At 34.9% G+C, this 21,500-nt stretch overlaps 10 protein-coding genes across 10 annotated transcripts; 6 read left to right on the top strand and 4 right to left on the bottom strand.

Moving 5' to 3' along the window:
* Positions 1-991: 991 nt before the first annotated feature.
* EIN_079040 (hypothetical protein) lies at positions 992-1,612 on the top strand (the record flags this gene model as incomplete). The annotated part of the gene is made up of 1 exon (XM_004184300.1): positions 992-1,612. The coding sequence occupies one exon, from the start codon at positions 992-994 to the stop codon at positions 1,610-1,612; it is 621 nt and encodes a 206-aa protein (XP_004184348.1).
* A 258-nt stretch (positions 1,613-1,870) lies between these two features.
* On the top strand, positions 1,871-3,625 carry EIN_079030 (hypothetical protein; the record flags this gene model as incomplete). Its single annotated transcript, XM_004184299.1, has 1 exon — positions 1,871-3,625. One exon carries the CDS (start codon positions 1,871-1,873, stop codon positions 3,623-3,625), a length of 1,755 nt encoding a protein of 584 aa, XP_004184347.1.
* Positions 3,626-4,055: 430 nt separating this feature from the next.
* On the bottom strand, positions 4,056-4,565 carry EIN_079020 (hypothetical protein; the record flags this gene model as incomplete). The annotated part of the gene is made up of 2 exons (XM_004184298.1): positions 4,056-4,120; positions 4,172-4,565. 2 exons carry the CDS (start codon positions 4,563-4,565, stop codon positions 4,056-4,058), a joined length of 459 nt encoding a protein of 152 aa, XP_004184346.1.
* A 444-nt stretch (positions 4,566-5,009) lies between these two features.
* On the bottom strand, positions 5,010-6,329 carry EIN_079010 (hypothetical protein; the record flags this gene model as incomplete). Its single annotated transcript, XM_004184297.1, has 1 exon — positions 5,010-6,329. The coding sequence occupies one exon, from the start codon at positions 6,327-6,329 to the stop codon at positions 5,010-5,012; it is 1,320 nt and encodes a 439-aa protein (XP_004184345.1).
* Positions 6,330-6,484: 155 nt separating this feature from the next.
* Positions 6,485-7,663, bottom strand: EIN_079000 (FACT complex subunit SSRP1-A, putative; the record flags this gene model as incomplete). Its single annotated transcript, XM_004184296.1, has 2 exons — positions 6,485-7,048; positions 7,112-7,663. The coding sequence occupies 2 exons, from the start codon at positions 7,661-7,663 to the stop codon at positions 6,485-6,487; spliced, it is 1,116 nt and encodes a 371-aa protein (XP_004184344.1).
* Positions 7,664-7,793: 130 nt separating this feature from the next.
* On the top strand, positions 7,794-9,485 carry EIN_078990 (hypothetical protein; the record flags this gene model as incomplete). Its single annotated transcript, XM_004184295.1, has 3 exons — positions 7,794-8,322; positions 8,375-9,133; positions 9,181-9,485. 3 exons carry the CDS (start codon positions 7,794-7,796, stop codon positions 9,483-9,485), a joined length of 1,593 nt encoding a protein of 530 aa, XP_004184343.1.
* Positions 9,486-11,726: 2,241 nt separating this feature from the next.
* EIN_078980 (hypothetical protein) lies at positions 11,727-12,935 on the top strand (the record flags this gene model as incomplete). Its single annotated transcript, XM_004184294.1, has 1 exon — positions 11,727-12,935. The coding sequence occupies one exon, from the start codon at positions 11,727-11,729 to the stop codon at positions 12,933-12,935; it is 1,209 nt and encodes a 402-aa protein (XP_004184342.1).
* Positions 12,936-13,728: 793 nt separating this feature from the next.
* On the top strand, positions 13,729-15,443 carry EIN_078970 (serine/threonine protein phosphatase 2B catalytic subunit gamma isoform, putative; the record flags this gene model as incomplete). Its single annotated transcript, XM_004184293.1, has 2 exons — positions 13,729-15,181; positions 15,334-15,443. The coding sequence occupies 2 exons, from the start codon at positions 13,729-13,731 to the stop codon at positions 15,441-15,443; spliced, it is 1,563 nt and encodes a 520-aa protein (XP_004184341.1).
* A 1,455-nt stretch (positions 15,444-16,898) lies between these two features.
* On the top strand, positions 16,899-18,560 carry EIN_078960 (phosphoglucomutase, putative; the record flags this gene model as incomplete). The annotated part of the gene is made up of 1 exon (XM_004184292.1): positions 16,899-18,560. The coding sequence occupies one exon, from the start codon at positions 16,899-16,901 to the stop codon at positions 18,558-18,560; it is 1,662 nt and encodes a 553-aa protein (XP_004184340.1).
* A 565-nt stretch (positions 18,561-19,125) lies between these two features.
* On the bottom strand, positions 19,126-20,796 carry EIN_078950 (hypothetical protein; the record flags this gene model as incomplete). The annotated part of the gene is made up of 1 exon (XM_004184291.1): positions 19,126-20,796. One exon carries the CDS (start codon positions 20,794-20,796, stop codon positions 19,126-19,128), a length of 1,671 nt encoding a protein of 556 aa, XP_004184339.1.
* Positions 20,797-21,500: the final 704 nt, after the last annotated feature.

Here is a 21,500-nt window from a genome sequence, read left to right as displayed (position 1 = left end):
ATTTGCACAATAATTATCCAACGATGTGTTAAAATACTAAATGTTTTTAATTAAAAAATAAACAAAATGACAATAAAAACAAATAAATACCAAAAAAACCTTTTTTGGAATTTGGAAATCAATTACTGTATTATCATATTAAATTTTATTAATTATTGTTTATTATTATAAATTATTAATAATTTTTTAAAATGATGACGTGTTAACAAAACTATATGAATGTTTATAATTTGACTCAAATTATAGGGTTTTGAAAGACTAATTCCTTTTTGGCAAACCAAAAGATTTGGAGAACAATTGTTATTACAATGAACACATTTCAACTGTTTTAAGAAAATAGTTTCTTTTATTATACTAGAATTATAAACTATTAAATAATAAAACAAAAAAAGCAAAACTTTTTGAAGGTAAAACCTAAACTGCTCTGAATTACATTTTGCGAGTATGAATTATCGAAATGTGGATTTGTTCGATTTATAAGGACAGGCATTTTTTGACGAAAATAAAAGTTTTATTTGCGATGAATGCTGGTGTTCTGAATCATAATAAATCGGGAGGATTAAACTGTTGACATTTTCTGCGGTTTCAAAAACGACAAGTTAAAACAAAAACATAAAGAAGAGTGGAAAAGCCTTCTAAAAGAAAAGTTATGTGCGTATTATACGGCATTTATTGATCTAACCCCCACTTATAATCAATTGCAGACTAATTTTATTAATTAAAACCAGAATACTTAAATTTCAATAATTAATAATAAAAGTAATTATTAATACTAGTATAGCAAGTCTTTGCCCAGTCACAGAGGCATCGAGCTATTGTTTTAACCAAAAGAGTGTGAATAGCACGAGATAGAAAATAGTAGAAAAAGCGGTTATGACGACTACTATTCTACAAAGAAGAGAGAAACCGTCGAAGAGGAGATGGGAAGTTTAAGAGTGAATTGCGATAAAAATGGGTAGTGACAAATAATATACAAAACTAGGTTTTTCATATGGCAGACATGTCGGACTTTTTCGATAAGCCACACTCTGAGACCAACGACCAACCGATTAAATACAAAGACAAACAACAAATGATGATGACTCTTCAATCCAAAATGCAATCAGTTTTGATCATGTTTCTTCTTAAATACTGTGATATGACTGTTGGGCGTCCACACAGAAAATGCTTTAAAACGGTCCAATTTCTTAAAATAAAACAACTCAGGTTCGGTAATGACATTCTTGACATTCAGAAGTTTGTTCGTGTAAGATGTCAAGAAATGACCGTCCAAGAAAACTCACGAGGGATTTCGCAGAAAACAGCTTTAAGACGGACCCAACTGTTGAAACGGCAAGAAGTCATCCATCTAATGTCTGACTTACTTCTAAGCTTTAATGTGTTTGTAGAAATTGAGAAAGAAGAGGGAGAAGGGATTGATGGTAGACTCAATGTTTTCAAAAATGGCATTTTACTAATAACTCGCAGTAAAGTAGAGTACATAGGAGCAGTCATTAACCAGTACATCTGCTCACTTTTAGAAAATGGCATCGCACAAGTCGATATAACGTTTAGTCAATTATTTAATTATTTAAAAGACAAGATAGGGAAGGATGTTGATATCTTTTTGTAATAGTCGAGTGAATATAAATAAGTGTTATTTATTAATTAGAAATACTATTTGTAATACTACCTTTTCAATTTGATAAACTTTAAAAAGAGAAAACTATAAAAAACTATAAAAAACACGTGTGACATGTCGCAAGCACAACACAAAGCGACACAAGAAACACTCAGCGAACAAGCACTTAAGAAAAGAAAAAACATCAAAAAAGTCGCAACGAAGAAAACTATTAACACAACACCAACGGAATTACAGAAGGAAATTTTCATGTCAAAATACACGAAGAAGTATCATCCTTCAAAACCAAGAGAAGTCTTCAACAACGCAAAAACACCAACTAAACCCCGCGAAACATTCACAAGAAGACCACTGAAAATGAAATCCACTGAAATTAAGTATGGGAGACTCTCCAGTATTTTGAATGATAAACCTCCTTTACAACAACAAAAGACTGAGGACGGATTTGTTATACCAAGCATGAGAACTAAACTTGGAGAGAGAATTTTCCTCTTTCATAACGAGTCCTTTGACGACCCAGACCCATGGGAAGTCGACGAAAATATTAATAAAACATTACCTCTTCCAAACAACAGATTTATATATGAGAATAATGCAATGGAGGAAGATGACTGTGCGCCTATCACAGATGTGGGGGATTTGAATGAACTGTCACCACCTGAAGCAAGTACAATTTTGGAGTTGTTGCCCAGTTTGAATGCTGGAGAACTGGAAGCCCAACACTCGATTGTACTGCCACATGTCGAACAAGCACTTTACGCGCTTGGTCCAACCGAAACGATACATAACCAAACACAAAAAATGGAAACAATGGAGGATGATGACACTAGCATGTTGAGTGTGGTACCATTTGGAGACACAAGGAGCGACAGACTTGATCGATCGCAGATATCACAATTCTCACAAATTGGTGAGTACGATAAAAATGTACCAACCAACTTGTTCCAGTCCTTCCAACCACAGACCGAAGTCACAGAAACCGTACTGAGTCTGGTTCCGTTTGGCGAAGAACGCGCAAACTTTGTTATTGAAAATGAGACGTCGAATAAAATGGACATTTTAGATGAAGACAAACAGGTGAAGCATCTGAAGGTAGAAAGTCCAAAAACAGAGGAAAGCGAGAATATCAAACAGATTCAACACCTTTTACCTTCTATAGGAAAAGAGGAAGTCCACAATGTGATGGAAATGGATGAAGAACACAATAAATGCAACGAGGTAAAAGATGTAAAAAGTGTTGTCACTGAAGTTCCGATAAAAATGGAATTGGAGACTCCAATAGTGAATGTGGAACCACCAAAACATGAAGGTAGAGAAGAACACAACATGGATGTTGTTGTCAATAGAATGGAAGAGGAAACAGCTGTTGTGGAAAACAGCCGAATGACTCCAAATATTCAACCACCAGAACCACCAACTTCCATTGAAACAAATCGCCAAATATCAAAAATGGAAATCGAACCGTCGTATAAATACAACGATGGTCAAAGTGATATTCCAAAAATTGCGAATTTGTTTACATATTACCCACAAGACTATGTAAAAAATATTGTTGAGTATGAAGAGGAGGGATTTATGTTTACAAAATGTGAAATGAACTTCAGTCCAATTCCACAACAAGAAAGATATGTACACCAGCCAAACAGATTTTTACACGACAGAGAGAAAGTCGGAGTTGAGTTTCCTATTATCCCTCCTCGCGTTGAGACTCCAAAACTTATTGAGGAAGAAGTGCAACTAAACAAGATTCAGCCTCCACGAATAACCGAGACATATTACAAAACTAAGGAAATGTGCAGCTTTCCAGAACATCTCTGTGTTGTCCCCATCCAAAAACAGTTACATTGGAGCGCACTCAATAACCCAACATGGAAGAGAGTCGAACGTATTGAGTACGGGCATTTACCTCTCAGTGCATTGCCGCGAATAGTGTTGGAGGATCAAGAGAAATATGAAGAGGATTTTGTCGCAAAGGTCAACTCTGTGATGAAATTTGTTTATTGATTATGTATTATTTATATATAGTTAGTTTATTGTTTTAATTTTCTGTTCGATTTTACTATTAGAATATTAATTATTAACTATACTGAATAGTTTGTCGATGTAATTCTACAAAATGTTACCATTGTATATCTTTCCAAGTATTTTGAAAAGGAATTATATTAAAAATACATCAGTGATTTAGAACTGAATAAAATGGATGTCTGAGTCTGGAGATGGCAGTGTAGAAGGGATGGAGATGATAGATATAATATTTGTCAGTTGTTTAGGTGGAGTTATGTTAATGGGTATTCTATCAGTAACAAGTTATATTCTGTTTTTAGTTATAAAGAATCGCAAAAGAAGAGACGAATTATATGAACCATTGATATGAGTCAATCCTGTGATAAAAACTGTACACAGAGGTCGAAAGAAAATGTAATTGAAAAGTTGATTAAAAACACTGCATTGTGGTTTGTCGAATGCACTCAGTTTTGAAGTCTTCAAACAAGAGTGGCCCTATGTGTTATTACATTCATCAATCAAATCACATGTTATTGAACAACAAACAGTTCATCATTTGCTTGTCTGATGCATCGCCACAAGAAAGTATATATTCCCTTTCCACAAAAAGTGACACCCATTCGTCTTGTGTCAAGTAAAATATTTTTCTATTGCGTTGAAGAAAGGATTTGAACGAGTTAAGAAAAGGATAATTCGAGTAAAAAAGAAAGAGGAGTTCGTTTAGAACATTTCCTTGTAATACCTTTTTCTCACAATACAAGTCAAACGACGCTTTGGCAACGTCTTCAAACCGGATCATCCCCTGTTGGAGTCGAATACAGAAAATGCTAATGTCGTATGGGTCTAACGAGTTGATATATCTCCCTATTAGCATCAGTGGTTCCTCTTGTTTTCTTTTAATCGGCGAGCACTCGTACGTCAAGACCCCACGCCACTCCATAATATTTTTTTGAGTTTCTTAATCCCTCAATTGTAATGATGGACAATTTTTAAAATATTTTTATTACTAAACATAATAGAGATGAATATCGCAATGTTTTAGTTATTTCCCGCTTAATCAGCTTAATAATTCACAAATGTTTATCACTTCTTTGTTATACCTTTGCTACTTTAATCATTTATTATAATTAATAAATTATAAATTCAATTTAATGTATTTTTAATAATAATAAATAATTAACTTCTAACAAGTTGATAATAAATCATTTTTTTGAAATTAACGTAATTTTTTTAATTTTTATAACGATATTTTTCAATTATTGAGGAATATTTTTTTATTTATTTTATTCACATAAAAGAACAACTCGTTAATTAAATAAATAATGTTAAATATTATCCCAACCCAAACCATACTTTATAGTACAAAAACCATTGGACAATACAATCAATAATTTGGGAGTGCTTTCTTTTTGGGGTCTGACAAAAAGTTGATTCGGAATCTGTCGTTGATCTCATCCATATCTGCCGGTGACACTTTGTTCGAGTGGAACTTGACTGCGTGTTTGACCTGGTCCTCCACCTTTTTTCTGCATACCACACACTCTTGGTCTTTGAACACGTTCTGAATAATTCTTTGTTGTGCTTCAAATGCAAGTGACTTATTTTCCTCCTTTAGTGAGATGAAAAATGAGTATTCGTAGCTATCGAAGTTCTTAAACCAATGCACAGTCTTTGGTGGTAAATGTGACTCTTTTGTTTTTTCAGACTCTCTGAAATGCATTGTGCATCTGCGATATAACTCTTCTTCGTCGGCATACTCAATCAAGCAATAATAACACAACGAATGCACTTTCCGTAAGTAAGTGATTTGCACGTCGACCTTCTCTCGGGTACTCCACTTGTCCCATTGACTCACTTTATTCACAGAAATCCCTTTGACCCCATTGATTTGATCCATTAACTCAACAAGTTGTGTCAACTGTGCGCAATCCTTATCGAGCCGTTCTTTATCTCCAAAATCCTTTGGCGCAAACCTGAGCTGTGGCTCTTTCGACCGCACGGAAGTGAGTTGGTTGCGCTCAACTTCACTTTGCTTTTTCTTTGCCTCATCCGCCGCTTCTTTCGTGTTATATACCACAAACCCTACACTCACCTTTCGATACCTCGGGTCGCTTATCACTACCTTCTCCACATTTTCCTTCAACGGCGCTATGTCCCGCATTCTCTCGCTTGTTGTCAGTTGGTCTGATATCACCATAATCCGTTTCCCATCATATGGGTCTTCCAACTTCAAGCCTTCATCGGAGTAGTCGGGAAAGACAATGTTTTTCATGAATCGGTCATAAGCCGCTTGTACACTCTTCTGCTTCAACAACCTTCTTTCTCTGAGTTCAATAGGGTGAAACTGTTTTCTGAACCACTCGCTTCGTTTATTCCGTTCAAAGTACCTTTCCGCATCTTCGTCCATTTCTCTCTTTCTGTCTCGAAACCTATTCTCAGAGCGATTTCGTGGAGAATACATCTCCTCATCAAACGTTCGATACGAGTCATCCCGACGTTCTTCTCGTCTATCACTCCTGTCTTTCGGATAAATTTGGTACGGTCGATACTCGTCTCTATAATACACATCTCGATCAGTTTCACGGTCTCGTGGCTTCGGTGAGTAACTCGTCGGTGAAAAGTCATAATTCCTCTCCGGTGAGTAATCCCGTGGTTGTTCGCGATACCCACGGAACTCCCCTGGGCTACTTCCTCGGTATGACATTTTTGTATTATTTAGTTTCCGTAGTCATTTTTTCGTCTTGGCTCTTGGTAAGCATTTCTTCGAAATTATAAGTATGGTTCTTTTTAATTATTTTTACTATAAATTATAACTCTTTTGAAGGGTTTAATTGTTGTGTTGTTCTAATTATCATTCAATTACTCGTCATCACCGCTTTCCTCCGACATCAAGTCATCGTCTCCCGACTCTCCCTCTTCTGCGTGGTATTCCTCATCGTTGTCTCCACTGTCCTCGACGTTCGCATTCTCCTTTGTTGCTCCTTTTGCGGTCTCTTCCAGTTTTAATCCACTTTGCTTCAAAAACTCAACTAAGTCGTCGTACACCTCTCGGCTCATTCCATTGAATTGCAACGTTCCTTTCCTCCCTTTAAGGTCGAGTAACAAGTCAAATGTTTTATTGTCATTCGCAGCATTCATTCGTAAGATATCGACGCTGTTGATCTCCTTGAACGGTGCTATTTTAATTCGTTTGTATAAGAAAATAAAGCAGTCGGTCATCGGGTACAAAAACCCTTCGTTCGTCGACATATTGCATTTGATATAATGGCTGTCACCCGTCTTAAACTTCATCCCAGATGGTGTGATGGTCGTTGGGTGCAGACTTTTGAATAATTCAATAAACAAGTCCAGCTCGTTGTCTGTCATAGACGCCTCAAGACCAGTCTTCTTCTCAAAGTCCTTTGTCAAATTCAACTCAGCAGTCTGTTGGTTATCATCACATTTTTATTTACCATATTAAAATAATTAATTTACTATAAAACAAACTATTTCTTCAGTGGTGGACAATTCCATTATAAGGCATTCATAGACACTCTTTCCCTTCTTAAATGGGTTGGAAAGACTTAACACGAAGAAAGACGTCTCGTTGTCCTTACGCATTTTGTAATATAACTGAATGTCGGTGTATTTGATTTTGAAGTCGAAAGTGTTGTTTTGTACTCGAACTGAATCTTCATATATTTTGACGTCGTAATGTCCTTTTGGCGATAAGAACGCGACGTTTTCGAACAAACAGACCTCCTTCCCAGAAGCGTTTGAAGGTGTCACTTCCGCGACTTTGTCGTACAATTCAGTTGCGTTGTCTTTCTCGTTTTGTTGTTCTGTCTGTGGTGCGAAGAATCGGATTTCTGTGAGGACGTCGCCATCCCCCGCGTCGTCAAACTCAACAGAGACTTCGGTCTTATTTGACAATGAGCTTTTTGTGAATTTCTTTGGGTCTGTCTGGAAGATTAATTGGTCGTCGTGGAGCATATCGACTGAATTTGGTGTGACTTCTAATTTGCCCCAATTGAACCCAGCCACCGAGTAACTCTTCATTTATCTCTTTTTTAGTTTCTTAATTAGTAAGTTACCTCTAAAAATAAAACTATTTCACTTTAGTTTTATTATTACTAAATTTTACTATTATCTTTTTATTAGAAACTTAGAAAGAAAGTCGAAAGAGGTGATGTCTGAAGAGCAAATCAGGAAGCAAATTGTGTCACAACAAATCTTTATACCATCGTCACCGCAGGACATGTTCAAATATTTGTTGGACCCGCGACCCGACTCCCCATCGAGGAGAATATGTGTGCAAGGGGAGGACGTGGTAGTATTGGTATACGTTAAAACGTTAACAGAGATTAAAGAAATGGAAATATTCAGTTCGAACACACCAGTACTTGAAATAGTCAAAGACTATAATATCGAACACTCAAACTCACTTTCTGAAGAAAAAGCTAGAAAGTGCTCTCTTGAGAACACCAAGAGTGTGTTAACAAATGACAGACACTTGTTACTCTCACAAAATTGGATGGACTTTTTGGCGTCATTGCCTCAAACGACGCGGTCCCCATTTGTCGACCCCGTGTTCTTTGTGTTAGATGACTTCTCTTTTTGTTATTTAATATTTCAAAACATTGGGGTATGTGAAAGTGACTTAGATGTTGAACTCTATTTGAGGTCGACCATTCATCTTTCTAACGTTGAAGAGAAGTGTTTGTGTTCTCCTCTAATTAGTGTTGAAGTGTGTTATTAACTCACCAATAGATCAAAATTACAGAGACACGTTACTCCCTTTGTCACAACCAAAAGGCGCGTTGATTCAATTTGCCGTTGGTATCACCGTGATCGACCCAATCAAAATCACTTCAAAGACAAAGAGCAATTCAGCCGGGTCGTTTATCATCATTACACTTGAGAATACGTGCCAATACGATATAAAAATATCAAACCTCATGTTGACGTGCCAATACGCTTTAGACAAACCGTTTCTCCAATTGCCTTGCGAATTGAAAGGAAAGGATATGTACACCTTTGTAATCCCCGTCAGAATCCCCGTCTTCTTCTCAACAGATTTGGCAACGGACTCAAAGAAGGCAAAACCTCCATCAAAGCCTTTACCCCCACCAAAACAAGTCAGTTTCAATAAGTCACCTTCGCCGATGATTAACAGTGAGCGCAACTCAATGGATATCAAAAGAAGTTCAAAGATCTTTGGGAAATTCTCGACTAAACCTGAAAACAAATACAGATTCTCTGGAGAGACTTCTCCATTTGCAGATATCCCAGAAGACAGAGGAGATAAGGCGGGGAAGAGGTCTTCAATGTTGTGTACCAAATTGAGCGATCAAGACTTGGTTCCTCAATCGAAGAGAAGAAATTCAATATCAAGTTTCCAAGGCATTGGAATCTCAGTTGGACTCACGTTGACTTATGCGATGTCTGGAATGATGGGGGAACTGTATGTATCCAGAGAGCTCAGGTCGGAAATGCCGAAGTATCAGTCAATCACTATGCGAATTTCATGTTTGTTCTTATTCAAAGTATTCAAAGTAATAAGCACTCATATCTAGTTCCCGAGAAAATAAGATGCCACCGAGTTTTCTGTGTTATATTTGAATTGATATATCAGTGTACAACAGAAAAACATTTGACAATGTCGATAACTAGTGTTGATAGTATACAGTCGCCCGTATATTGTCTCCACCCAACGATCGATATTGGTGTATTCTCTAACCCATGCACATCATCGATTTCTGTAGAATTCTTATCCAACAAGTCGGGACTCTTCCCATTTGGCCCGATTCAACTGAAAGCAGTCAACACGGGGGAAATATTCAAAATGAGCGAGAATTGCCAAATTTTAATTGAGCCATAATTTGTTTTTAATTTTAATAGGAGTGGAACTATAAGATATGTTCAACTTATTTGTGTAGAAAAGTTATTACTTAACTATGTTAGTTCAAAAATAATAAGATTTAGTATTAACAATATATAGTTTAAAATGTTATAAAATACTATAACTTTCTACTTTTTTGAAATAGTAAATTGAATTAATTAAGTAATAGTTAAATTATATGGTTTGGTTTATATTCAAATAAATTGTTTTTATAAAACATATTTTTTTTGTTTTTTTAGTGACTATAAATGTAGAATCATAAAATTAACAGTATCAGAAATAATATTCTTAATTAAATAAATAGTATATATTAAGTTTGTTTTTATATAGACAAATTAACAATGCTTAAAAAAATAACAACATTTTAGATATTCATTTCAAAAAATGTTTTTGAACAATTATTTTAATTAGTATTTTTTACTCATAATAGGACAAAAAATCTATGGGGTAATTATTGCATCTCATATAATAAAAAACGGGATTATTACATTTTGGATAGAAATTGTGGTGTTTCAAAAACATGAATGCATCGTACTGTTTTTTGGCTCCGAAATGATAGATTTAACCTGATATCCCCGTTTTTTATTTAATTATCATCGCGTTGTTTCTTTTTTATGGGATATATAGTAGTGTGGCATAATAGGTAAAGTGGTTGTTTTTAATTGGAAAAAAACACCGCATTTCCAGTGTTTTTTCCGCAACAACCCGAAAATGTATATTGAAACCTGTTATTGATTTCAAAAATTGGACATTATATCAATTTTTGCATTACTTTTTCTTTTTTTCTTTAGAAAAAGTCAATAAATTATTTTAATTGATACACAAACATTATTTGAGTATTTTTGGGGAAAAATCCATTTTTTATTTGAAGTTTAAAGTTGTTATTTGGTCTGTGTGTTGTGTTATCTTGTAATAAATAATTCTGCCTGCTGCGTTTTGGCAAACTTACTTTTTCCAATAAACAAAATTAAAAAAACCCAAGATAAATGGTTATAATTCACAAGATTATTTGAGCAAAACACAATTCATGGCAAGAAAAAAAATGGGATAAATATTCTTTTTGTACTTCTTTCTTTTAAATAAGCTGTTATTTTTCCTCTTCACCTTAAAAAAAAGAAGTACAAAAAGAATATTAAAAAGGTTTGTTCAAAAAATTTATAATTATCCAATGGCGGAATTTTATTAACTTTTTTGAATTAACAAGGCATTTCAATATAAATAACACAACTATATATTATTCAGTTTTAAATTTTGAATTAAAAAAGTGATAAATTACCACCAGTTAATGTTTGTCTTTTTACAATTTACAAATATTATTCTATTTATTGTCTTTTTGATCTGGAATAAGAAAAAAAATACAACAAAAATGGTAGGCAAAGCGCCGCTATTGTCATTTTTTTTTTATTCCCGATTAGATAGTTATGTTGACTTTATAAATAAAAGAAATTACTTTTATCTGAGAGTAAAATAATTTATTTCAGCATTATTCACACCGTGACTTTCTAAACTTATTATTCTAATAATAAAAAGGTTCCGAAAGTTTTGAATTATTATTGAACTTTCAATTGGAAAGTTTCAAAAATACGGGGTAGTCAAATCCATATTTGTTGTGAGTTTTTGGGCTTCTATAGGCACAACCTGCTTTGATATTCTTTACCTTGTTTTTTATACTTGGTCTTCAAATTTTTCGGGTTAAGAACCAATAAATTCAAATAATTAAACAAAAATGTTTAAAATATATATTAGAAACACAAAAATATACAATTTAACTCAAAAAGGTTGAAAAGCATCTTAAATTTTTTTGGGGGTCGTGGCTTTCTTGTAAATTTATTTCTGTTTTACTAAATAATCAAGTTTCAACAGAAGTTCAACTTACGACTTTTGAATTTTGTTTGAAATTGTATTTTTAATATTTCCAAATACAGATTAACATTAACCAAAATAGAAATGAAGTTTTAAGCATTATGATCGACATGTGACCATTATTTTACTGATAGGAAATTGAACCCGACAATCAAACGAATTTCGAATTGATATAAGAAGACAATAAATAGAATCAACTGGGACTTATCACAACTTTTCCAAAACAAAAATTTTTTGACCGTCGTTTTTTAAAATTTTTATTAGGAATTTTTTTTGTTCCTAAAATGTTTCGAAAAAAAATAGTGTTTTCCAATTTTCTATGTCATTATTTAAACACTGCGTAACTCATTTATTCAAATGAAGTCCCTCAAAACATTCCAAAAGGAAGTCAAGCGCCTTGTCAAAGCAATGAATGGCATTAAGGCCACAAAATCTAAGAGCTTTTTTAAGCTCACCAACCCAGAAGATGCGTTGAAAGAATCACTCTCTAAAGTTGATCAAATGTTCGAATCCGACTTTATTCAAACTGCTCAACTTACTCCTGAAATAACACTGGATTTGTTATCACTTTGGGCCAACTCCAACGAGTTCATATTGAGATTACCTCACCACACTTACACTTTGGACGTCTTTAAACTCATTCATAGGATCATCAACATCAAGCAAATACAACCAATCGCTCTTGCAGACTTTCCAGCCCCCGACGAGATGGACCCAACTACTGAAAAGATACTTGAGATCTATTTTAACAACACTTGTAAGACCACTCTCTTCTTACTCTTTGCCTTGAACGGATCTTCCTCTATTCGAAATATTGTCGAACAAAACAAGAAGAGATACTCGCCACCAATCGGAGCTATTCCTAAAGTCGAACACACAAAGACTCTTTCTTTCTACCGCTCCGTTGAAGGACTTAACAGCGAATACACAGATATCGTCGCGAAGATCCTTGTTGAATTCACCATGAGAATACCCGGGATGTATGAACTGATATTAGAAAAGGTAGACACTTTTGGCTCAACAAGTCCAAGAAAATCCGTTGAAATTCTTCGTGAAGAAGTGAAGATGGAGTTTCCTTCATTCAGAAAGTGGGAAAGTTTTGGCAACTTTGTCTCGTCGAAGAACTCCCGTTCGAAAAGCTTTGGTGAGTCAATTTATTGCGTCGAGCAATATTGGCTTTTGCACTTCGAGGCACGGTCCGAATTTGCGATTCGATACTACAAGTACTGGGCTGAATATGCACAAAAAGACTGCCCAAAGGATGCTATCGAAACGTATCCAGGATTTTCTATTTTCAAGAAAGAACTCACACAACTGTTTGTCCAAGACAAAGCAACTTCTTTGTCTATCGGAAATACTTTGGCTGCTTTTGGTATATTAGAAGAAGATGGAATTCATGCGATTTTGAACTTTAGATTTAAAGACCAGAAGTCTCGGAAAGAAGAAACTGAGAAAATAGTTGATGTGTATAAGGGAATATTCTCATATCTGAAAGAGAAAGGGATATCTACTGCTAATTACAACGACTTACCATTACTCGATGAATATAATAAACTTTCTGCTTGAAAGTGTATTGTATTTGGAAATGCTGTTATTAAATCTATTTTTATCTTAGTCATTGCTAGTTTAATATGCCATATCATTTCAATAAGATTTTTTTGATTGGATTTACAATATTTTAAAAAAACTTTTTTGATTAAAATGTTTTTAACAAAAAAATAAAATTATTAATAAAAATTAAACTTGTAAAAAAATGAAAGTTATTGTTTATTTAACTTTAAATAAAATTAGTTATTATTATAATTAATTTAAAATAATCAAGTTGTAACATTATTATTTTGTCCAATAAAGTTGTTTTATTTTTTTTAATAATTATTTTTTTTAAATAATAGTTGATTTAATTAATTGACAATAGAAATTTATTCCTTATTCGAAATGATCTTTTAATATATTGCAAAACAGTAGTTTTGGTAAAATAAATTGAAACAATCACTCTTCTACACAGTTTTTTGTTAAACAGTGTAATTTATAATCCACAAAAGAATAATAAATAAAAACTTTATTTCCTATTTTTTTGCCAATATATATGTTTAATTCAATCAAATAATAGAAAAATTTTGTAGAACAAGTATACCTCAAAATTTTGGGTTTTAACTTTGGTTTTTACTTGTTAATTCTAATACAGTTAATTATAAATAACTATATTTCAATGAATTAAATAATTTAAATACCAAATCAATACATTAATAGAAAGATATAATAACTTCAATCAAAAATTGTTGGAATATCGAGTTAATTACAACAAACTAAAAAGTAACCTAAAACCAAGCAACTCGAAAAAGTAACCACACATTCTTAGATGGCGCCACCACCAGCCGATTTGAAAATAGAAGACATTGTCCTCAACGACGGGTATGATATCGACAAAATCATGGAACACTTCAAACAAGAGGGTCGCCTCGACAAATCCGCAGTGTCGGATATCTTGAAGAGGTGCGCGAAAATCATCTCTAACGAGCCGAACTTGCTCGACATAGACTCTCCTTGTGTCATCTTCGGCGATCTTCATGGACAATTCTACGACTTAGCAAATATCCTTCTCGACTATCCGCAGCCAAGCGACACTCACATGCTCTTCTTGGGCGACTATGTTGATCGAGGATACTTTGGGTGTGAGAACATCCTCCTCCTTTTCTCAATGAAAGTGACTTACCCAGACAGAATCCATCTCCTCAGAGGGAACCATGAGTGCAGACTTTTGACTACCTTTTTCAACTTTAGACAAGAGTGCTGCTTCAAATATGGTGACCAAATTTATAACGAGGTGATGAAGACTTTCGACTGCTTACCAATCTGCGCGTTGCTCCATTCTGAACTCGGGAAGTTCTTCTGTGTGCACGGAGGCATTTCCCCAAATTTGAATAGCCTCCAAGATATTAACAAATTCAATAGATTCAGAGAACCCCCAGCCGCTGGTCTCTTCTGTGATTTGTTGTGGTCTGATCCAGTTGATGAAAGTGTGTACGCTCGACTCAACGAAAAGCAGAAAGAAGAATGGCAGCGGATATCATTCACAGAGAACAAGATTCGAGGGTGCAGCTATTGTTACGGGTTTGCTGGTGTCGACGAATTCTTGAAGAAAAATGAATTGACGTCGATCATCCGAGCACATGAAGTGCAAAAGGAAGGCTGTAACTTACACTACTTTAATAGAGACGACATTACACATCCACTTGTTATGACACTTTTCACTGCACCAAATTACTGTGATGTGTATGACAACGACGGTGCTGTTTTGGTGTTGTTGGATAACGAACTGTCCTTCTTATCTTACAACTCAGTGCCACATCCGTTTTGGTTGCCGAAGTTCCAGAACGGCGTTTCTTTTTCACTCCCAGTGCTTGGAGAGACTATCAACGCACTTGCAAAGAAACTGTATGCATTCTCAATGTACCACGACTTCGTCGACGACTCTGATGATAAGCCAATCAAATTCAGATTGGTCGACGAACCAAAGGAAGTCAAACCCGAGACAACAGAACCAAAAAAAGAAATCAAAATGCCCGTCATGCCAACAAAGGATAAGTCAAAAAGAGGAATATCAGTGGAAGACTTCTTACAACCACTCGACTTGAACGAGGCGTCTCATGAAACAGACAGTTTCAGAACAGCAGCAAGCAGAAGCAGATCATTTGTAGATAGACTTCCACATGGTGTCCCCGAGAGAAAAAAACCCGAAAACAGACCAAGGTGCTGCACATTCTCAATGAAAGGAAGATTCAACAAATCTTTCGACAGATTCTCCTTCTCTGGTTTGTGTTTTATATGGTTTATTTATAACAATTATACTATAAATGAATAGTTCTAAACATATTGAGAAAGAATCATTCTTTATTGTCCATTATTCAACTTTTGTATAAAAAGACAACTTTTTCTGTCGCAGAAGATGTGTATTCATGTGTAGTAACCGCATCACCACGATTTGCAGAAGCCAAGAACAACGATGTCGCGAATGAAAAAAGGCCAGTCGAGCTCGAAGAGCTTAAGAAACAGTGGGGACTCGTACAGGAATAAGAATTTGATATTTTTTTCATTGGTTGGATTTACTTATATAATATAATTATTTATCTATTGATTTAAACTATACAGGCAGTGAAGTGAAGGTATAAAATTTCAATTGAATACTAAATAAAAGGGTTTTCTTATCTCGAAATATTTTATTTTGATTGGCCGAAATTTCATTTTCAATAAAACACTTATTTAACAAGCCGAATTTGTCTTTATTATTATAATAAATATTGACATTTTGATTATCTTGTTACCATTTTGTTTGTTTGGAAATGATATTTTATAGTCATTTTAATCATTTAAAAACTAAAGAAAAACAACAACCACACATAAATCAAGAAGCGAATAAACCAATACAAAACCATCACTTAACTTACTTGGCAACAAAGCAAACTCCATATATCCTGCTTCATCACAACTTAAACAGATGATAAGTGTGTTTGTTTTTAGTATATCGCCCAATAGCCAATAACCACACTCACAACTTACCATTAATTAAAGATCTTAAAGATGATGTAATAAAATTTAATGTTCGAATATTTATGTAATAAGTGGCTAAATAATAACATTATAACAATAACAAACGTATAATATGACACCAAAAATATTTAATCTTTGTTTTCTTTTTTAACAAGAGTTAATGCTTGGTGTTTGCCTTTTTCTTCTTTCAACTTCAATATTTTTTAAGTTTGTTCAATTTTATTTTTCAACTTTTTTCAACAAAGTCGAATTTAAAAAGAATCTAAAAATGGGTCTAAATTTTTTCAAATTATTTTTTTTAGTTTTATTGACTAAAAATTTAAACCTTAAAAAACAGTAAAAATATAACGTAAAATTGTTGTATTATTCTCAAAATACTTTTATTTAATATTCAATTGAAAATTATACCTTCACTTCACTGCCTGTACAATGAATCTACAAAAAGCTATAAATTGTTATAATTTTACTATTACTGATAGATATTAATTTAATCGAATTTGCCTCAGGTCTGTGAGTTAAGTCCATAATGACTTAAAAAAGATGAATAACAGTCAGGTGATTTGTCACTATTTGGGATTCAAAACTTTACATCAAATACCTAACAAAAAATGGTAAGTTAATGTCACACGTTTTAACCGAATGAACAAATTAGTCATGTAATAATGATATGATTGTGTTTTTGTTGCCACATATTACCACTTTATAGACAAAATTGTCGCAAAAAGTTTGAGGGATATTTTTTAGTTTGCCTTTTAGTTACTTTGTTAATTGTTAAGTTGGTTGTTTTTGTTGAAGTCAGTCTTGTTTTCTATGGTCGAACGGCAAAAAAACAAGAAATAAATACAAAAAAAATCATATACGAACCTCCCGAAATGATGAACAAAAAGAATGATAATCATGAAAAAAACAAAATTTCGGGATATGCCACATCGCACCACCTGATCATCGTATTTAAGAAGATCCAGTTTGAGAAAAAGTCATATGAAAGCTGTCATTAAGAAGATACCAACCACACCCATCGCGGGGCAGACGATGGGTACATCCGGTCTGCGAAAACGTGTGAGTGAGATTGAGAGCACCCCAAGCTACTTGGAAAACTTTGTATGCGCCATGTTCAAAGGAGCATCAAATCTCCAAAAACCTGGCAAAATCATCATCGGAGGTGATGGGAGATTTTTGAACTTGAAAGCACTCGACATCATTGTTCGAGTCGCTATTGCTCATGGCTTCACAGACATCGTCGTCTCACAAAATGGTATGATGTCGACCCCAGCCGAGTCGGCGACCATTATTAGAAATCACATCCAAGCCGGTTTCATTATGACAGCTTCACATAATCCAGCTGGACAAGCTCACGGCGACTTTGGACTGAAATTGAACATGTCGAATGGTGGCCCTGCACCAATTGAAGTCACTTCCAAAATCGAAGAGGCGGCTCGAGAGATCAAGGAGTTAGTGATTGCTGAGTTTGAAACACCATTGAAGGTCGACACTATTGGAGACATTCAGGTTGAGTGCAACGGTCTTATTTCAACTATTCATGTTATTGACCCATTCGTGGACTACTTGGCTTACCTCCACGAGTGCTTCGACTTTGCAAAACTGAAAGAGTTCATCGCAAAATACAACTTGAAACTGTTGGTTGACTCATTTAATGCAGTAACTGGACCTTACAACAAAAAGGTGTTTTGTGAGTTGTTAGGACTCGGGGAAGACTCTTTGAAAAACCCTGTCAGTCTCCCAGACTTTGGTGGAAAGCACCCGGACCCCAACTTGACATACGCTGCTGAATTAGTTGGTGAAGTGATGAAAGATGACTCCAAGTATGACGTTGGATTCGCTTTTGATGGTGATGGAGACAGAAACTTGATTGTCGGTCGTGGGGCTTTCGTTAGTCCGTCAGACTCTCTTGCCATATTATCCACTAAATACGAATATATCCCATTCTTTGTTAAAAATGGGTTCAAAGGAGTCGCTCGTTCAATGCCAACATCCGCTGCTGTTGACCGCGTTTGTAGTATTACTGAAACTCCAACAGGATGGAAATTCTTTGGTAACTTAATGGACAGTGGAAAGATTTCATTGTGTGGGGAAGAATCCTTTGGAACTGGATGCTGTGGTATTAGAGAGAAAGATGGTATCTGGGCCGCACTCTGTTGGGTCTCAGTGTTGGCCGGTGAGTCGGAGAAAGCCGGCAAGTTGGTTGGAATCAAAGACGTCTTGGAAGCACATTGGGCCAAATATGGAAGAAACTATTATCAACGATACGACTTTGATGAAGTTGATAAACAAAAGGCTGAAGACATGATGCAAGCAATGCGAGACAACGCAAAGACGGCGAAAGCTGATTTGAGTGGAGTTCCATTGAAGTTCTGTGACGACTTTGAATATCGTGACAGTGTTGATGGAAGTGTAACAAAGAAACAGGGTATCAGATTTGTCTTTGAAGATGGCTCGAGAATCATTTTTAGACTTTCTGGAACCGGTTCTGTCGGAGCCACTGTTAGAGTTTACTTCGACAAGTATTCCAAAAATTTCAAGGAAGATCCAAATGTTGTTCTCAAAGAGATGGTTACGTTGGCTTATTCATTGAGTCAAATCACAAGGTTCACTGGCAGAGAAAGACCTTCTGTTATCACATAAGTTAGATGCCTTTTTTACTTGGTTTTAGTATTAATTAACTACTTTTAATTGGTATTACTAATATACAATCTAGTTTAAAATATAATAATAAACTTAACTATAAATTATTAAATATTATAGTTTTAAAGTATAGATTAAATATTAATTAAACAATCACAGAGAAAACTCTTTGAAATGTAAAAATGTTATATAAAATGTTTTTTGAACGAAGTTTTCGAATCTTGGAAAAACAGTTAAACGAACAATTGATGAGTGAATCTAACAGAGCTTCTGTCTCCATTATACCACAGAAACAAAGTCTGTCACCACGAACAGATTCCCCCACAAGAAGAGACTTATCAATATCTGCAATTCCTTATGATACAACATCACAGCGCCCATCCCTCGTACCACAGGATACCCAAGACACAGACTTGTCCTTTTCCGAGAATCCCTATTTGTTCATCAAGAAGGATGGTACGGTTATACCGTCTCCAGCATCTAAACAATAATTGTATTCTATTGTCCTCTACTTTTATTATAACAAATAATTAAATAACTATAAAATAAACTATTTTAACACTCTTTACTTCTGAGAAGGAAAAACGCTACAGAGCCCACCCTTGATGTTCTCGCCAATCCTCTGCAGTCGAGTCTTTTGGGAAAATAGATCTCGTGTGCACTCGAACACACTCTTTGCCCAAACAATCTCCGCATTAGTTTTCCAAAGTTTCTCGTCTCCTTTCAACACCCCACAGAGTTCTTTAAAATTGGAGAACTCCGAGTAACACTGTTTCTCATGTTTTAAGTGACTTGAAAATATCTTCTCGCAGCCAAACTTTTTTTGGATGACATTTTTGATTGCAGACTCCGTTGCATTTTCTTCGATAACAACACCACAGACACGCGTTGATGTGGAAGACACAAATACTATTTTCTTTGTCGAGAGCACCGTTTCACCCAATGAAACCAAATTAGTTTTGCATTCCACTACAATACCTAACGCTCGTAATTTCGCGCAGACTTGTAACAAAAATTTGACACTGTAGGTTGTTTGGTTTTGTGGAGCTACAACAACATGCAGACGACCACAAAGAAACTGTCGCCTTTTTCGGAATGACTCCATACCACCGGGTAATTCCTTTTCAAAACCTTTGAGTGGATTTAGTGGTATTTGGAGCTCCTTCTTGTTTAACGCGGTCTCTGTGGGTTCTCCCAAAAAGAGTGCAAGATCAATAGAACTGAAAGTGATGTGTTTAAAAGTGTTTGATGGGTTCAAAAAAAGGAAGAGCAATTGCGCGAGTGCACAAGCGCGAAATTGGTTCTTCGGGAGTTTCACAAAGAAGTTCGCTCCGATGATTGAGAATTTTGGTAACGACGTTTTGTACACAGTGAGTGTGGTGTGTTCAAAATTGGGGGTGACAAATCGCGTTGACAAAACACTGTCAGGAAGTGTTGGTACAAACAGATGTGGGAAGATATTAGTCGAGTAGAACAAAACGTCACACTCGTTTTTAGTGTTGTATTTTGCTTGTAAATACGTTGGAAAAAAGAGGTGGGGCGATGTTTTAATTGAGACATACAACGAGTCTGGAAATTGTTGGAGCAACTGTTTTGATGTTAAAAGTGGTGTTGGTGATGTAAAGAAGATGTCAATGACATTATCCAACATCTCCGAACACTTTCGTGCCAATTTTCTTGAGGAAGTAAAGGCCGTTGGTGAATTTTTTGAATATCCAAAAGGAGCAAGGAGTATCATAGGAATCGCGGTAATGTCCTTTTGGAAGTAAAATGAATCAGGATTGTCTGTAACATCATACTGCCTTGAAGTAAGGATTTCGTCGTGTTGTATTGTGACAACAGGAAAATGGAAAAGCACCAACCCAAGTTGAAAAGTGCTTTTTGAAATGTAAACCGTGTCGGGTGTCAAATTGCCGTGATACACTTTGTTGAGGTGTAAAATGTTGATTGAGTCGATTAATTGTCTTGTGATGTTGAGCATTATATTTTCTGTTGGAAGATTTTCTTTGAAAAATTGAGTTAGTGTGAGTGGAAGTTGTGGCAAAGAATACCTAAGCAAAGGCATAGGTGTTGATGAGATGATGTAAATGTGGTGGTTTGGTGTCGTAGTTGAGTCTATAGCATTAAAGCGATTTTGTGTAAAATTGTTCTGTGGTGTTATAAAGTAGGAACAATGGTCAAAGGAGTTGTAATATATGTTTGGTGTTAATTCTATGTATGCTTTTGGAACATCCATCCAAAGTTATAATATGTTTATATCTTTTAAGTTCTAAAATGACATAACATAAATAATTAAATAGAATTAAAATAATAAGTTAATTGTAATTTTTAATTTTAATAATAAATATTTGTAATAATAACCTTATTTTGTAAAGAAATAACAAATTTTTTTTTTCAAACATTTTTTAATTATTCAAAAATTTATATTTTATAATTTTTTTTAATTAAATTATATAATTATTAATTATAACTATTTTTTAAACAATTTTTTTAGAGTAAAAACATTTGCATTTTTTATCAAAAACAACAAATTTTCAATCCCGTTATAATTGCGAGTGTACCGCCGATATGATCCAAATCAAGCTCAAAATAGAAAGGGTTCTGTGAAAGAAAAAAATGGAGACTTCGATTTGGTCAAATTTAAAAGTGTTAATGCACTAATGGTGCACAGCTGTCTTCTCATCTTTTCGTCGAACAAAAAAGATGCGAATAAAGGTGCATTGTGCACCTTTATTCACATCTTGAAAAGAACGAGCGAATTGGAATAAAGAGTCCGCCCCCAAAATAGGGGTGGGTATAAAAGCGTCGGGAACTGGGTCTTTTACAACGCACTATGGCAACTGCTGAACGCATGGAACTGCTTCGTTCCCGAAAAGACTGAGCCGAAATGATGAGACACTTGTTACGGATGCAATGGTCTTTCTTCTTGCTTGTGAAGGA

Source organism: Entamoeba invadens (assembly GCF_000330505.1).
Source record: "Entamoeba invadens IP1 unplaced genomic scaffold scaff_1105074725643, whole genome shotgun sequence".
Lineage (NCBI taxonomy): Eukaryota > Evosea > Mastigamoebida > Endamoebidae > Entamoeba > Entamoeba invadens.
Note: the sequence above shows the minus strand (reverse complement) of the source record. Positions and strands in the feature narration are given on the sequence as shown.